The sequence below is a fragment of the Pituophis catenifer genome, unplaced genomic scaffold (genome assembly GCF_029215685.1).
Source record: "Pituophis catenifer annectens isolate HBS135680 unplaced genomic scaffold, rPitCat1.0.hap2 SCAF_9, whole genome shotgun sequence".
Taxonomy (NCBI): domain Eukaryota; kingdom Metazoa; phylum Chordata; class Lepidosauria; order Squamata; family Colubridae; genus Pituophis; species Pituophis catenifer.
Genome location: NW_027256889.1, coordinates 23,155,999 through 23,173,883, shown reverse-complemented (window position 1 = coordinate 23,173,883; position 17,885 = coordinate 23,155,999). Strand labels below are relative to the sequence as shown.

General features: G+C 43.7%; 1 protein-coding gene across 1 annotated transcript in view; it reads left to right on the top strand.

Annotated features, from left to right (window-relative positions):
- The window catches only part of CUNH1orf94 (chromosome unknown C1orf94 homolog), a 60,032-nt gene that overhangs the window by 14,386 nt on the left and 27,761 nt on the right, over positions 1-17,885 (top strand). The window contains exon 2 of the mRNA XM_070950042.1: positions 5,434-6,101. Coding sequence (XP_070806143.1) covers positions 5,434-6,101 — 668 coding nt within the window. The remainder of the gene's footprint in view (positions 1-5,433; positions 6,102-17,885) is intronic.

Below are 17,885 nucleotides of genomic sequence, written 5' to 3'. Positions count from 1 at the left end.
TATCAGGATCAATATCTACAGGGAGAATATTACAAGAAAAAAAAATCTGCCATGGAAAAAATAATTTAAAAAAAGTGTTATAGTTGTCATCTGTTTCACTTCCAAAATTGGAACACTCAGAAAACAGTTTGAGATGAAGAATTTATATCCTGGGGAAAATCCACAAGACAGCTGTAATGATAAAGGAAGGGAAGTTCACCTTGAACTCCATGAAGGAAGAACAGAAGATAATGTCATTGCTCCTCATAAAAACAAACAGTCAAACATTGCAAGGAATATGGAGCCACTCACCTGTGTTGCTCTCTCCCCATGAAAAATTCACTACTCTGTGGTCTTGACATCAGCACACTGTGTTTTAGTGGAAGTGAAGAAATCATATATATACCTTTCATAAAACAGTGACCTGTAAAAGAGGAGAAGGCTACTTAGGTTAACATATAATAATCAAGTCAAAATGAATTTTGGGTCCTTGTATGAGAGGCTGAGAGATAAAAGTTTGGCATCTATACATGATTTCTTTCTAGGCCTCTCTACAAAAGTTAGGAGAATAGGCAACCTAGGCATCTGAAGTTAAGCACCATGTCAGCAATTCATCTGGTCATAGTACTCAGATCTAGAGATAAAAGAAGTGTCTGGGTTAGTTAAGAGCAACTGTGGTAATTTAGGGATGAAGCAGAACTCTTTTTTTCTTTTGATGATCAGGCATGTATTCCAATGTGTACACTTTGTAAGATATGGAAGAATAACAGAACAATTTGCTTGTCTCAATTTGTGGAGTTATTTGAATGAAAATGAACAGAAAATCTGTTCAATTTACAAACTAATAAAGGCTGCTTTAATGACATAGTGGTGCCATAATTAGAGATAATGAAGTAATATGCAGTTTACTAAGAAATCTGGCATGATATTTATATATATAGATAAGTACTTATGCAATGGGTGCTATAATGCCAGCTGTTCTGTCTTCAGAGCTTATCATAAAATAAGTAAAATTTTAACAAAAATTCTGCTGGGTAATGGCAATTGACAGCGTGTGATCAAGCTGGATTGGCATTTTGGGGCAAGTACTTATTTGTGTTGCCAGATGGTAGCATTCTATAAATCCTTACTAAGACTTCCAGGTTTCTCAAAATGCTTACAACTAAAAGATTAATTACTGACCATGAGCACTTGGTTAGCTTTTTTCTGTTGTGTTGGGCTCAGTTAGGCTTCAGTCTCCACTTTCTGGATGTAATCTGAGCTGTACTGCCTGTGTTTGATATATGCCCAAGTAATCATTGGAATTTACAGTAAAGTAAATTCAAGGAAATTTGTTGTGTTGACAGGGGGGCAGAGGTCGACCCCGAGGCCCCTTATATGTGGGGTGCCACAAGGATCGGTCCTCTCGCCCCTTTTATTCAACATTTATGTGAAGCCGTTGGGCGAGATCATCCGTGATTTCGGGGTGGAGTACCATCAGTACGCTGACGACACCCAGCTGTACATCTCCACCCCAGACCACCCCAACGATACCCTTGAAGTGATGTCCCGGTGCCTGGAGGCCGTACGGATCTGGATGGGGAGAAACAGGCTCAGACTCAACCCATCCAAGACCGAGTGGCTGTGGTTTCCGACATCCCGATATAGTCAGCTGGTGCCATCGCTGACTATTGGGGGCGAAGCATTGGCCCCCACGGAGAGGGCTCGCAACTTGGGTATCCTCCTGGATTCACGGCTGTCTTTAGAAGAGCACTTGACGGCCATGACCGGGAGGATTTTTCATCAGGTTCGCCTGATCCGCCAGTTTGGTCTCTTTCTGGATCGGGACTCGTTACGCACGGTCACTCATGCCCTCGTCACCTCCCATCTGGACTATTGTAACGCTCTCTACATGGGACTCCCCTTGAGGAGCACTCGGAGGCTCCAACTGGCGCAGAGTGCGGCCGCGCGGGTGGTGATGGGAGCGACGTGGCGCTCCCATGTAACGCCTCTCCTGCGCGAGCTGCACTGGCTCCCGGTGGTCTTCCGAGTGCGCTTCAAGGTTTTGGTCATCACCTTCAGAGCGCTTCATGGCTTAGGACCTGGTTATCTACGGGACCGCCTGCTACCACCAATAGCCTCCCACCGATCAGTATGCTCCCATAGAGAGGGGCTCCTCCGGGTGCCGTCGGCCAAACAATGTCGACTGGTGGCCCCCAGGGGGAGAGCCTTCTCTGTGGGGGCACCTACTATCTGGAACGAGCTCCCCCCTGAGATACGGAGGATTCCGGATCTGCGTACCTTCCGTCGCACGCTTAAGACGTTCCTATTCCAGCAAGCCGGCCTGACCTAAACTTTTCCTCTTTTAAATGGGAATTTTAAATTTGGTTTTAAATTATTGGGGTTTTAAAATGGTTCAGTCAAATTTTTTAATTTGTTTTATCTCTATTTTAAATTTTATATTTATATGTTTTATTTTATGTCTGTTCACCGCCCTGAGTCCTTCGGGAGTAGGGCGGTATACAAATTTAATAAAATGAAAATGAAATGAAATGAAATGAATTTTTTTAAAAAATGAAAATCCTTCATCACTTAATTCCAGCAGAAAATTTGTCCAGAAGGTATTATTTCAACTCTAGAGTTAGCAATCAGTGTAGCAAATGAAAATAAATTATGGCTGTTTATCCTTTAATTTCATAAAGTTTAGGTGAAAAGTCTAGTGGGGATGGTCCAGGGGTGAAATCCAGCAGGTTCTGACAGGTTTTGGAGAACCAGTAGCAGAAATTTTGAGTAGTTTGGAGAACTGGCCCTAGAGTGGGGAGGGAATGGGGATTTTGCAGTATCCTTCCCCTGGAGTGGGGTGGGAATGGAGATTTTACAGTATCCTTTCCCTGTCATGCCCACCAAGCCACGCCCACCAAGCCACACCACGCCCACCAAGCCACGTTCATAGAACCGGTAGTAAAAAAAAATGGATTTCACCACTGGGATGGACTCTGATTTTTGATGACTACAAAGAATGCTTGAATTGTTTCAAGTAATTTAGAAGTTAAGATACAGTAAAGACACCTTGAACTTGAGTCTGACCCCTGGTGGCTTTATGGACATATCCAGGTAAAGTTCTTAACAGCAATAGTTGACTGCCTACTTCCAGGGTAGTTTTTCAACTTCCCAGTCTAGCCTGCAGCCCTGGAATAATTGCCAGGTCCTCCCATTTTTCTCCCTCTACCCTGTTTCCCCCAAAATAAGACCTCCCCTGATAATAAGCCCAGCCGGGCTTTTGAGGGCATGGCAATAAGGCCAAGCGCTTATTTCAGGGTTCAAAAAAAAATATAAGACAGGGTCTTATTTTCGGGAAAACACGGTATCTATGTTAGCCAGGTACAAGGAATGATTAAAAAACCCCAAATGATGTGGAAGTACTGGTGGTGATGATGACTAGGAACTATGTTTCAACAGAAATTCCTCTTCTTTCCACATGATTTACTGTATTTCAATGTATTTCAACAATTATTTCTCTTATTCCTCTGGTCATATCCAAAGTAGTAGACAGAAACATTCAGCCCCCCTCCCCCACCTTTTTTTACTAAGTCTTATTTAATTTTAATGAAAGAGAAACTAGTCTTCTCATTTCAAAGACCATTTTAGAGAAATTGATAAGCTTCTCACTTAATTTGCAAAGTAGGATTATGAATGTCTTATCTTTCATGGAACAATATTTTTTGTCCAGTTATCTGCAGCCTCTTTGGCTTCCCACATTTGTATTAAATCTCAGAGGCAGACTGAAGTTGGAAGTGAATGTTTTTTGAGTAACTGTACTACTGCCACTGCTGAGGAGGCGCTCTCCTTGGACAATTATTGGATAATTTCTCCTTACCCAATGTAAATTTTTTTTGGGGGAAATCCTCAATTTAAAATTTTTGAGGATTCAGAAAGGCCATTTGTCTTCTGCTTTCCTTTTTTGTTATGGAATTCCTTCCTTAGGCAAATTCTTTTAAGTTCTTCATATTCATTTTTGGACCTCTGGATATTCTCCCAATTGTTTCTGTATGAGACATTAAGTACCCATTCAGAAGTTATCAGCAAACACAGAATGAGTATGCAAAATAAAGCATTTAGTCCTGTCTCCAGGCCACATCATTTAACTCAATTTTTAATCAGCTGAAATTTAATCTTTGCAACAAGAAGCCTTTTTTTACCCATGCAAATTTTCAGTAGCTCCCAGCCTCTCTCAAGATTTCCATCAAACTGTAATTTTTTAAACATGAATTAAGAGGGGGAAATGCCCAGCTGGGAGGCAGTACCTAGGCAACCACAGTTGTTGGAGAATGCTAAGGAGGATTATTCTGGTAAATCCTTAGATGGGGGACCTCTAGAATGTTCCAGGGATGCAGACAACATGGAAGACAAACAATCCCAGGATTCCAGAAAAGAATTTGGAAAGATGAAAATCAATAGGTTTTCTTGTGATCTCAGAAAAAAAATATGGATGTGTCCATGAAATCACTTTAAGCAAAAGGTGATTTTACTTAGAGGAAAATGTATTGAATATATAACAGGATCTTATGATCCAGAGCACAAGGAAAGAGAGAGATAATGCAGAGTAATTCCATTGCTCACACAGATACCATTTCCTATCATTCTGACCGAATGATTTTATTAATTTAGCCAGCTGACAATTTGACTGGGTTCTTTTAAGAGAACACTCTTAAGAAGATCAGTTACAAATCTCATCGCTTACATACTGTGCTCAACTGAGTTACTTACAATCTTGGCTAACAGGCTTTTTGGTGATAAACTGAGCATGCTCAGCATGAACTGAGGGAGGTGGGTGATTCAAACATCTGATAAATACATAAATGTGTTTTATTTTGCAACACAATAGACTGGGCAAATCCTGAAAATGTGTTAATTCAGAAACCAACTTAAATGTGCTGTGTGAAAAAATCCTTCATGGGTGACTTCAAGAATAATCCAATAACAGGTGATACTAACTTTTTAGCTGTATGTCAAAACAACAATTTTGTTTTGGGGCTTCTGTACAGAATGCTACTGTAATACTATTGCTCAGCAAAATCAGTTCTCAAAAAGATTTGCTTTGTTGTTCTGGCAGTGTGTTTTTTGTTTCATTTCTGTTTTTATCTTTATTTTTTTAAATTGTGGGAAGCTGTTTTATACCAAATCTGAGCATTTGTCCACCCAACATGGTCTTCACTCATTTCTAGAAGATGCTATCCCCAGCAGCATCTGGAAATTCCCTAGGCTAAGATCTGATAGTTTTTGCATGAAAAGCATGTACTCTACTATTGAGCTACAGCCATTCCCTTATCTAATTTGTAACATGTCATTTATTTATTTATTGGTATGTTACATTGTTTAAATTGAATTAGCAACTGAGTTCACACAGTGGAAAGATGAGGAGGAAGCCCTTAATAAATCAATTCTATATAAATGTGTTCTTTCTCTTTCGCACAGATCTTTGGAAACTAACATTTGCAAAGATGAAATATCTCAGCTGGTTGAGCAAGAATATTTGAGTCTTACCCAAGAGAATGCATCAGAGATAGAAATGCAAAGATCTGAAGATGAGAAAGTGCCCCCTGTTGCTTCAGTTAAGGCCCCAAATAGCAAGCAGCTACTCATGCTTTCTGACGGGGACCAGGCTTCAGATGAGAAGGATACAATGGAAAATGTCTATAGGGCCCTCACTGGAAATAAAAGAGATGTGAAGTTGAAGTCTATTTGTGATGTCCAGTTGTCCACCAAGTCTACTGTCACAGGCATTTTACTCCCTGCAAAATTAATCCATAAGAATAACAAAAGCACAGAAAGTGGAAACAATACAATGGCTTCCAACACTCAAATTGCCAAGCTCTTGGCTCAGCTCCCACTCAAACGTGTTGAGGCTACCAAAACTCTGGACAGTAAGTTGGTGACGGAAGAAACCAAGCTCATCAAGGATCTATTGCAAAACAATGTTTTTGGATCTGTGCCCCACAAAGACAGTATCACACGGCCACCCGCAATTATGACAATAACAGAAAGTCAAGGATCAGGTCAAAAGAAGCAACTCCCAGTGTTTGCCAAGATCTGCTCAAAAACTGAACCTGAACTTGTTGCTGATGGACTCTGTCAAAATCATGGTAAGAGCTGTGGACTAACTAATATTACATTAAATAAGAACAGACCTAGGAAACATAAAATCTAATGTCGGGCTCAAACCCACCTTACAATTTCTCAAAAGATTTCTTTCTCATAGGAAAAAACTTTTACTTTACTACAGGGGTCAGCAACCTGTGGCTCTGGAGCCGCATGTGGCTCTTTCATCCCTCTGCTGCAGCTCCCTGTCGCCACCACAATTTTGAGAGGAGCTTCCGGTTATGGGGGAGGAAAAGCACGGCGGACCAGGAAGAGACTCTATGGCAAGGGGCAGGTTTTCCGGTCAGCTCCATAATTGATAGGGCTTTCAGTTAGGACAGGTAGAGGAAAAAGATGCCGCCCTAGGAGGACACTCTATGGTGGGGGAACCGGACTTCCGGTTGGCTCCAGAATTGAACAGGGGGGCTTCCTGTTAAACGCTCTTTGAGTGTTTAAGGTTGCCGACCCCTGCTTTACTACATTATCATCAGGAAGCATAAGAATTTCTAATTTCTCTGGATAGTTTGTATTTTAACTTTATTTTTGGAGGCAGCTGAAAGTTCACTTCCAGTGACTGGAAGAGGACCAGTACCCAGAGACTATTTGCATCTCTCTATTTCTCGTTCCCATGCTTATCCATTCTCCCTCATAATAACAAAGCCAGTGCATACCTGTAACCTATTTTTAGAACTAAGATTAAAGATTTTATGGGTTCCCATACCACTAGTCTTGCAAATTGTGCTCTGGTCTGAAAGCAAACTTGGCACAAAACTTTCTTTAAAAGAGAGGTTGCCTTTACAAAAATACTTAACTTTGTTAGTGAACTAATCAATAAACTACTAAAACAAGATAAAAACAAATGAAAGTTCAAAATATTCACGTTCAGCTGTTGTATAAATGCTGCTGCAAGGTTTGCAACCAACCAAATTCAGGATATTGTCCAGATAAGGGCAGTCCATGAGCTTTAGTGTGAATTCAGCCAATGAGTCTAAGTTCAGCCTAGTGCAATAGAGCAGCCATCTTGGGATTTAACAGATAAGAGATAAACAGTGTTGGAAGGGACCTTGTAGGTCATCTAGTCCACCCATCCCCCATCCAAGCAGAAGACCCCACACCATTTCTGACAGATGGCAGTTGAAAGAAGTTCAAGACGTTCACAGTTACTAATATTAAACCTAGTTTCACCCAGTTTATATGTGTACTTTTGGTTTTTCTTACCTAAGTGTAAGACTTTACTTTTCTCTACATTGAATTTCATTTTGTTAGATAGGGCCCAGTGTTCAAGTCTGTCAAGATCCATCTGGATCTTGAGCCTATCTTCTAGGATGTTAGCTATTCCTGCCAGCTTAGTATCATCTGCAAATTTGGAAAGTTCCCCTTCTATTCCCTCATCTAAGTCATTTATGAAGATAGTGAAGAGTACTGGGTCTAAGATGGAACCTTACGGTACCCCACTGCTTACTTCTCTCCATGTAGTACCATTAAGGACTACTCGTTAAGTATGGTTTGTCAACCAGTTACAAATCCATCTGATGGTGATGCTATCTATCCCACTTTTTCCTAGCTTACCAAGTAGGTTGTGGTCTACTTTCTCGAATGCCTTGCTGAAGTCTAAGTACATTATGTCCACAGTATTTCGTTGTTCTATTAATTTAGTCACCATGTTGAACAATGAAATAAGATTGGTTTGGCATGATCTGTTTTTAACAAACCCATGCTGACTTCTAGTTGTTACGGTACTTTACTCGTTTCTAGATGTTGGCAGATCTGTTTTTTTATTATCTTTTCCAGTATCTTCACAGATATTTATTTATTTATTTATTTATTAATTTAATTTGTATACCGCCCTTCTCCCAGAAGGGACTCAGGGCGGTGAACAGCCAAAATTAAAAAACATACAAATGCAAAAGTTAAGATAATTAAAAGAATTAAATCATTGGCTACCCAAATTTAAAACCCCAAATCCATAAAATTTAAAATCCCAATTAAAAAAACCATTTAGGCTAGGCCGGCTTGATGAAATAAAAACGTCTTCAGGGCTTTACGGAAGGTCCGGAGGTCCGGGATCAATCGTATTCCAGGAGGCAGCTCATTCCACAGGGTGGGTGCCCCCACAGAGAAGGCTCGCCCCCTGGGGGCCACCAGCCGACATTGCCTGACCGACGGCACCCCGAGGAGGCCCTCTCTGTGAGAGCGTATTGGCCGGTGGGAGGTTATCGGTAGCAGCAGGCGGTCTCGCAAATACCCTGGCCCTAAGCCATGGAGCGCTTTAAAGATGAGAACCAACACCTTAAAGCGCACCCGGAAGACCACCGGGAGCCAATGCAGCTCGCGCAGGAGAGGTGTTACGTGGGAGCGCCACGTCGCTCCCATAATCACCCGCGCGGCCGCATTCTGCACCAGCTGGAGCCTCCGGGTGCTCCTCAGGGGGAGCCCCATGTAGAGAGCATTACAGTAGTCCAGGCGTGACGTAACCAAGGCATGAGTGACTGTGCACAAGGAGTCCCGATCCAGAAAGGGGCGCAACTGGCGTATCAGGCGAACCTGATAAAAAGCCCCCCTGGCCACGGCCGTCATATGCTCTTCTAAAGACAGCCGTGTGTCCAGGAGGACGCCCAAGTTGCGAGCCCCCTCTGTGGGGGTCAGTGACTCGCCCCCAATAGCCAGAGATGGCACCAGCTGGCTATACCGGGACGCCGGCATCCACAGCCACTCGGTCTTGGAAGGGTTAAGCCGAAGCCTGTTCCTCCCCATCCAGACCCGCACGGCCTCCAGACACTGGGACATCACTTCGAGGGCATCATTGGGGTGGTCTGGGGTGGAAATGTACAGCTGAGTGTCATCAGCGTACAGATGGCATCGCACCCCAAAACCACGGATGATCTCACCCAGCGGCTTCACATAAATGTTGAACAGGAGTGGCGAGAGGACCGACCCTTGCGGTACCCCCGCAAGCAAGGCGCCTCGAGGTCGACCTCTGCCCCCCTGCCAACACAGACTGCGACCGGTCAGAGAGATAGGAGGAGAACCACCGCAACACGGTGCCTCCCACCCCCAGTCCCTCCAGCCAGCGCAGCATGATACCATGGTCGATGGTATCAAAAGCCGCTGAGAGGTCTAACAGGACCAGAACAGAGGAACAACCCCTGTCCCGAGCCCTCCAGAGATCATCCACCAATGCGACCAATGCCGTCTCCGTGCTGTACCCAGGCCTGAAGCCGGACTGGCATGGATCTAGATAGACGGTTTCATCCAGGAACTGTGGGAGCTGTCGCGCAACCACACTCTCCACAACCTTCGCAACAAAGCGAAGGTTGGAGACCGGACGATAGTTTGCCAAAACGGCCGGGTCCAGAGAAGGCTTCTTGAGGAGGGGCCTCACCACCGCCTCTTTCAAGGCGGGAGGCAAGAAACCCTCTCTCAGAGAAGCATTTATAATCCTCTGGAGCCAGCCACGTGTTACCTCCCGGGTGGCCAGTACATATTGATGTTAGGCTGATTGGTCTGTAGCAGGGGTGAAATCTAAAATTTGTTACTACCGGTTCTGTGGGCGTGGCTTGGTGGTGGGGGGGTAATGTGACTGGGTGGGCATGGCCAATTTTTTTTTTTTTTTTTTACTTTTAAAGCCATTTTTTACATGTAAAACCATGTAAAAAAATGCTTTCAAAAGGCTCTGACAATCCCAGCTGAGTTGCCTGATTAGCAGGCAACTTAGCTGGGATCATCAGAGCTTGGCTCGTCAGAGCCATTTAAAAGAAAAAAAAAGGCTCTGATGATCACGCAGCTCAGCTGGGCATGGAGGGCGGGGGCAGGGATTTTTGCTACCGGTTCTCCGAACTGCCCACCGCCATCGCTACCTACTCGCCCGAGCCGGTCTGAACCGGGAGCATTGCACCCCTGGTCTGTAGTTTCCTGGGTCTGTTCCCCCCCCTTTTTTGAAGATGGGAACCACATCAGCTCTTTTCCAGTCCTCTGGTAGTTCCTTGGTGCTCCAGGACTTTTGAAAGATGTGGTACAGTGGTTCTGAGATGATATCTGCCAGCTCCTTTAGAACTCTGGAATGTAATCCATCAGGTCCCGGTGATTTGTATTCATCAAGATCAGACAGGTGTTCTCTTACCAATTTTTTTTTTTTTTTTTTGCTTATTTTAACTTTTATTTGTAGTCTGTCTTTTACAATTATGTTTTTGGTAGGTTGGACTATAGTTTCTTTTTGTGTGAAGACCAATGCAAAGAATGAGTTAAGCAGCTGTACTTTCTCTCTGCTGCCTATTACTTCCTTGCTGTCTTCACTCTTTAGTGGACCAACTGTTTCCTTGATTATTTTCTTGTTATTTATATGTTGGAAGAAACATTTTTTTATTATCTTTGACTTTTGTTGCAAGTCTTTGTTTATTCTGAGCCTTTTCTTTCCTGACTTCATCTTTGCAGATTCTGGCTATCTGCTGATATTCTGCCTTAGTTATGTATCCTCTTCTCCATTTTTTGTACTTGTCCTTTTTGTCTTTCAATTTGTCAGAGAGATCTTTGTGCAGCCATGCTAGTTTCTTCTTGGATTTCTTGTTTTTCTTTTTCAGTGGTATTGTGCTGGTATGGGTTTTTATTATCATATTTTTCAGAATTTCCTAAGCTTCTTCAGTTGTTTTCCTTTTTAGGATTTTCATCCAAGGAATCTTTCCCAAGTTCTCTCTAAGTTTTTTAAAATCAGCTCTTTTAAAATCTAGGACTCTGGTATCATTATGTTTACTATTGCTTGTGTTTGTGTTATGTTGAATTCTAGTATGACATAGTCACTCTCACCCAAGGTTCCTATGGTTTAAACTCTCTCTTATCACTTCTTCTCTTCTTTTTGTAAGAATTAAATCTAGTATGGCTGTTCCTGTTCCTTTTGGACAACAAAGCTAGGTTGGCCAGGAACCTATTCAATTTCTGCGGAATTAGCCTTCCAATTGATGTCAGGGTAATTGAACTCCCCCATTACAATTGTAGTGTGTTTCCTACATATATTTGTTAGTTGGTTGGCAAAAAGTACATCTATTTTTTCTGCTTGGTTGGGTGGCCTGTAGTATACACCTATGGCAATGTCATTCTTTTTTTCTTTTATATTGACCCATATACATTCTAGGAGGTTTTCGGCTTTGGTTTCATGCATTTCTGTAGTGGTCTTTTACATACAGTGCAACTCCACCTCTTCTTTTATGGGGTCTGGTTTTTTTTTAACAGTTTGTATCCTTCTATCAGTATGTTTCAGTCATGGGTTTCTGTTGTGACTCCGGCCCCGGAGGCTGATTTATCTTCGCATGCTGAGTTGGAAGACGATATGGAGGAAGCTGGCATGAGCTATGTGCCGGAGGGGCCGTCTTCACTGGTGAGTCAGCAAGAACTGACAGTTGCTGACGTGCCTCTGGACGCCAGCCAAATTGAGGAGGAAACAGAGGCCGGTAACGAGGAGAGGGAGCCCTTATTGGATGCAAGAGACAGACGTAGGAGATGTTGTAGAGAACAGCTATTGACACGTCCCAAGAGGTGTGGTCAGGAGATGTAGGGCCACACCCTACAAAGTATAAAAGGGGTATGGTTGGGCCGGAAAGGCGTAGTGAACAATTTGTTTTGGGATGTAATGGATTTACAACTGTTGGTTTGGAGTTTTCTGATAAGAGACTGCATTCCTGCATTAGCCTGCTGGCTGTCTGCCAAGACCTCTGGAACATTGCCCGGTAATTACTGAACAGATATACCTTTGGAACATTGCCGGTAACTACTGAACTAATATACTTTGGAAAGAGAACTGTTTATTAAAGGGCCAGCTTCAAACTCTCTAGCCTGCATTTGTTACTGCTGGGCTATTTGAGCTTCTGCAAGGCCACTTGTGGGAGGGGACAGAACAGTTTCATCCAGGGGTGAAAGTCTACTGGTTTGGGGCGGTTTGCTGGAACCAGTAGTGAAAATGCTACTGGTTCGCTCTAACCAGTAGTAAAAAAAGTGCTTTAAAAAGTAAAAAATAAGTTCTTACAATCGCACGGCACAGCTGATCGTCTGAATTTTTTTTTTCTTTTTTAAAGCATTTTTTTTACTACTGGATCGGGCAATAGGTAGTAAATCATTGTTTCAATAAAGTAAAAAAAAGGTTCCAACAATCAGCTGTGCTGCGCGATGGTCAGAACATTTTTTTAACTTTTTAAAGCATTTTTTTACTATCTATTGCCCAAACTGGTATTTTTGTGCAGTGTGATAGTTTGTTTCTGAGCTCTCTGTGACTCTGTGAGGTTCCTGCTTGTTGCAGGGGCCATTTTGTGTGAAGTCCAGCTGCTTTTGCATTGTGTGTGAGTCAGTTGTGTAGCTTTTGTGTTATTTTTGTGAAAAGTGTGATAGTTGGTTTTCCCGGTCACATGACCACCAAGCCATGCCCACCCAGTCACATGACCACCAAGCTATGCCCACCAAGCCACACCCACCAAGCCATGTCCACAGAACCGGTAGGGAATTTTTTTGAATTTTACCACTGGTTTCGTCCCATCAAGTTTCCGTAATTCCAACTATATCATATCTACTTTCACGTATTAATAGTTCAGGTTCACCCTGTTTGTTCCACAAACTTTGTGCACTTGTGTGTAGGCATTTGAGGCTTTTATGTCTGACTCTGGGTATGCTTCCTATGTCTCCTATTTGGTATTTGAGTTTGTCTTCCTTCCCATCCCTCCTTACCTCATTATTTGTCTTGTTTTCTAGGGGTTTTTGCTTGGAATTAGGTCCTGGAGATTGGTCATCCTCCCACTTCAAAGACTTGAACTATTGGAGACAGGCAGGAATGCTTATTGTAAAAGTCCTCCTACTAAATGGCCTGGCCTTAATGTTAATTACAGAAGGCTAAAATAGGAGAAGCACATACTGTAAGGCAAATCCACCACCGCTGAGATTTCATCTCTTTTCTTTTCTTTTTTCTTGAAGTCCCCAGTGTGGGGACTACTAAATCTTATAAGTACTCTTATGCAGAGGAATCAAATTTGGCATGTAGGGGTCCTCAAATTGTAATTCCCAGTTAAAAATACTGAGTGCCTTAAGCTCCAGAAAGCAGCAGCCCAACTGAAGGTGGTACTGAATGTATTAATTTTCATTTCTCTCAATACTGTCCCTCAGCATTGGGAGAACTGATAAGCAGAAGAAATAATGCAGCTCAACCCCAACTCCAACTCCCAACATTCATTGAATGCAGATTAATGATCAAATTGAAGGCTTCCCTTCAATGTGACAATTCACTTCAGGGGTGCCTGCATGGAGGAGGTGGCAAACTTCAAGATGGCAGCCACAGCAATGAAGTTGAAGCCCCACCCCTTTTAAATTCAGGTTATGGTACATATAAAAAATACACCTTATTGCTCTCTCTTTTTTTGGTATAAATTCTTATTTTTATTCAAAACAGTCTAAAATACAGATTCAAAAAAAAAAAAAGGAAAAAGAAAAAAATACAAAACTAGACAAGATTAAACAGAAAAAAATGTGTATTAAAAAACCATACAACATAAATTGTTCCCCCTAGTTGGATACCTATGAATTTCTACAACACTGTTTACCCAACCCAGTTGACCTGACAGCTGTCTAATATAGAATTCTTTATTGGTCAAATGTGATTGGACACACAAGGAATTTATCTCCGGTGCATAAGCTTTCAGTGTATATACAAGCAATAAGTGATAAATCACGATCATAAGCATCGTAAAAATACATTCATCATAAATCATAAGATACAACACTTAGTGATAGTCATAGGAAACTAAACAAGCAATCAACATAAATCATACTAGGATAGTAAATAAAACAATATAAATTGTAAGATACAAGCAACAAAGCAGGGGTGAAATCCAGCAGGTTCTGACAGGTTCTGGGGAACTGGCAGCGGAAATTTTGAGCAGTTTGGAGAACTGGCAAATACCACTTCTGGCTGGCCCCAGAGTGGGGAGGGAATGGGGATTTTGCAATATCCTTCCCCTGGAGTGGGGTGGGAATGGCGATTTTGCAGTATGCCCACCAAGCCACACCACCACACCCACCAAGCCATGCCCACAGAACTGGTAGTAAAAAAATTTGGATTTCACCAAAGTAACAACAACAACAACAAAGTAACCAAAGATAGGTAATAGGAAAGTGAGAATATATATGTGTGTTTGTGTATGTGTATATAAACATAGGTAAAACCAACAGCAAAATTAAACTTCAAACCTCTCTGTTAAACAGCCTATTATTGTATTTCACTTGCAGAAAGTCCACAGTGGCTTCTAGTCTACCATAAGTGTTGAATATTGAATGGCAGATTCAAACAAGCTAATCAAAGAAAGAGACCTGGGAGTGGGAAACTTGAGCAAGCGTCAGTGGCTGAAGCCGCGGACAGCTCCGTGCTATAAAAGGGGCTGCCGCGGCTGGGATTGCCATTGCAGTTTACGGAGCTTAAATAAAGTATTTGTTGCTAATGGAGTGTCCAGTCCTTCTTTGCGCCCTATACTTAACACTGGCGACGAAGGTGGGATCCTGAAGGACGACGAATGCAAACAATACATCTTCACGAGCAATCACCAGCCACCTAGATCAACAACTACTGAGACCGGTCACATCATCGGCTAACAAGAATGTCTTCAATCAGCCCACCCGCACCGTTCAACCCGACCGGAGAAGATTGGGAATCGTACATGGAAAGGTTCTACATGTACATGGAGGTGAACGACCTGTTGAGCTTGTCGGGACAAAGAAAGAGAGCCCTCTTTCTCACGCATTGCGGTCCAGCTGTATTCCAAATGGCAAAAGCACTCGCCGCCCCTGCTGAGCTGAGAACCATGACTTGGACATCCCTACAAGGCATACTGAAGGCGCACTATGCCCCCCAAGCATCATCCCTGGTGAGAAGGCACAAATTCTACTGGAGGGACCAGAGGGAGGGCGAGACGATCAGTGAGTTCTGGTGATTTTAAGAGAGATAGTCGCCGTGTGCAACTTTGCGAACCTAGAGGAAGCCATGAGGGATCGGTTAGTGCTGGGACTAAAGGACCTCACACTACAAAGCAGGTTGCTGGCCAGGCCTGAAATAACTTTCAAGGAGGCCATGGAAAAAGCCTCAGCGACGGAGGCATCCCAGAAATCCGCAGCAGCCATGAAGAAGGTCAACAAGTGGCCGCAAGGGAAAAAGGAATCCTCAGTACATTATGAGGAAGCAGAAATGGAATCAGAAGAAGAGGAGGATGAGGACGAAGTGCACCACCTCAGACCGGAACGAAAAGGGAAGCCAAAAGGGAAAGGAAAGAAAGATTTTTGGTGTGCTGGATGCGAAGGCAACCCCGCCAGCGCAGAATGCAGGTTCCGTGATGCTATATACCAGAGAAGTGACCGAAAGGCACATATAGCGAGAGCCTGCAGAGAATCCCAACCAGCATCCTGGAGAAGCCGACCGAACTGATCACCCAGTTCTCCGCAAAAGAGCCGACCATTCCAGACAAGCGGGAAAAGACAACCATTTGGAAGAGGTCGCAAAAGTGAGGATTCCGGATCAGAGAGGGGAGAAACCCACCAAACAGTAATCGTGGGCCATGCGAGCATGGGAAAGTCAAACAAGATGGCGGTGACCGTCCTCATCGAGGGGAGACCCTGCAAGATGGAGGTCAACTCGGGGTCTCACCTATCCTGGTATCCTGGTATCCATGGTATCCTGGAAAACCATAAAGCAACTGGTTCCTAACATCTCGACCTGTGCTCTCGAGCACCAACGACTCACACTAGTAGATTATCAAGGGAACCGGATTCTGGTTCTGGGCACAAAGGACTTCAACATCCAGTTCAAGACATTCCAAGGAAAGCTTCCCCTCACCATCGTGGACTGGGACAGACCCAGCCTTTTGGGCCTGGAATGGTTCAAACCGTTGGGGCTAGCTGTAGTTGGAATCGATCACATCGGAGGTGACAACTGGGAGGCAGAACTGATGGAAGAATTCGTGGACGTTTTCAACGGTGAATTAGGCAAGTACACGGGGTCCCCGACCTCCCTCAACCTAGATCCCCAAGTTGCCCCTGTCCAAATCAAGCCCCGGAGGGTTCCTTTTGCTTTTCGGCCCAAGATAGATGAGCAACTAGATAAGCTAGTGGCCCAGGGAGTCCTAGAGCAGATCGACCATGCCAGGTGGGAGACCCCCATTGTGACCCCTATCAAGCCAGATGGGTCAGTGCGTTTCTGCGGAGACTACAAAAGTACATTAAATAAGGCATTACAGCAAAGCGCATATCCTGTGCCGGTGGTCCAACACTTATTACACTCATTGGGCCAACGAAGAATCTTTGCCAAGTTTGACCTGGCACAAGCCTACCAGCAGGTCCCCGTAGACGAGGCTACAGCAGAAGCACAGACAATAGTAACACACAGGGGAGCATTCAAGTGTAAGCGCCTATAGTTTGGGGTAAGTGTAGCCCCGGGGTTATTCCAGAGCCTGATGGAGCGCCTAGTACAGGGGATCGAGGGAGTTGTCCCATATTTCGACAATGTATTGATCTCGGCTAGAGACCTAAGGCAACTACGACAATGAGTGAGAGCAGTGCTAACCAGGTTCCAAGAGGTGGGACTAAAAGTAAAAAAGCACAAGTGCCATTTAGCTGAAACACAAGTAGAGTTCCTGGGCTACTTAATAGACAGCACGGGAATACATCCCACCACGAGCAAACTGAAGGCTATCAGAGAAGCACCCACTCCCACTAACAAAACGGAACTGCAAGCATTCCTAGGCTTATTGAATTTTTATAATATCTTCCTGCCGCAGAAAGCTACTATTGCTGAACTGCTGCCCTGGCTTTTGGACAGAACAACAGAATGGAAATGGGGAAGACCACCAAAGATGATCACTTTTGAAAAAAATGAAAAACACATTGACATCGGACAGAGTGCTGGTACAGTACAATGGGACATTACTGATTAGACTAACGTGCGATGCGTCTCCCTTTGACATCGGAGCTGTACTAAGTCACTGCATGCTGGACGGAAGAGAAGCCCCCATACCCTTCTATTCACAAGCCAAGATTGACAAACTCTTGAGCATCCAACACATCACACCGAGTGCCACGACACACTGAAGCCCAGCCGAACTACTGATGGGAAGGAAGTTGCGGTCCACATTGGATAGACTGCACCCGCAGTTCAGCACAGAAAAACCAGCCGATTCGATGAGTAGAATCAGACAGTTCCAGGTGGGGGACAAGGTTTACGCGAAGAATTTTAGCGGAAACCCCCTATGGATACTAGCGGAGATGACACAGGTCACCGGTTCACTACCATACAGACTCCAGATAGGGATGGCAAACAGTGGAAAAGACATGTGGACCAGCTAAGGGGACGAATAACCAGGACAGAACCAGATCCAAAAGAAATGAACCTCGAGCAAAGAGAGGAGAGACCCCTGGATGGAAACCGGGCCCTACCCCAAACACCAATACAGGAGCGTACAGCACAAGTCTGTAGTACAATGGACTAAAGCACTGTTATTAACAACTGCTGCTTGCAATTACTGCAAGTTCAAATCTCACCAGGCTCAAGGTTGACTCAGCCTTCCATCCTTTCAAAGGTAGGTGAAATGAGGACCCAGATTGTGGGGGCAATAAGCTGACTTTGTATAAATATACAAAAGTATGAAGGCTATTGCTTAATGCATTGTAAGCCGCCCTGAGTCTCCGGAAAAGGGCGGCATATAAATTAAAGCAAAAAAAAAAGTCTCAAGAAGCCCGGGAAATAACAGTGAACACTTACCTGAGAGTCGGGAGGAGGA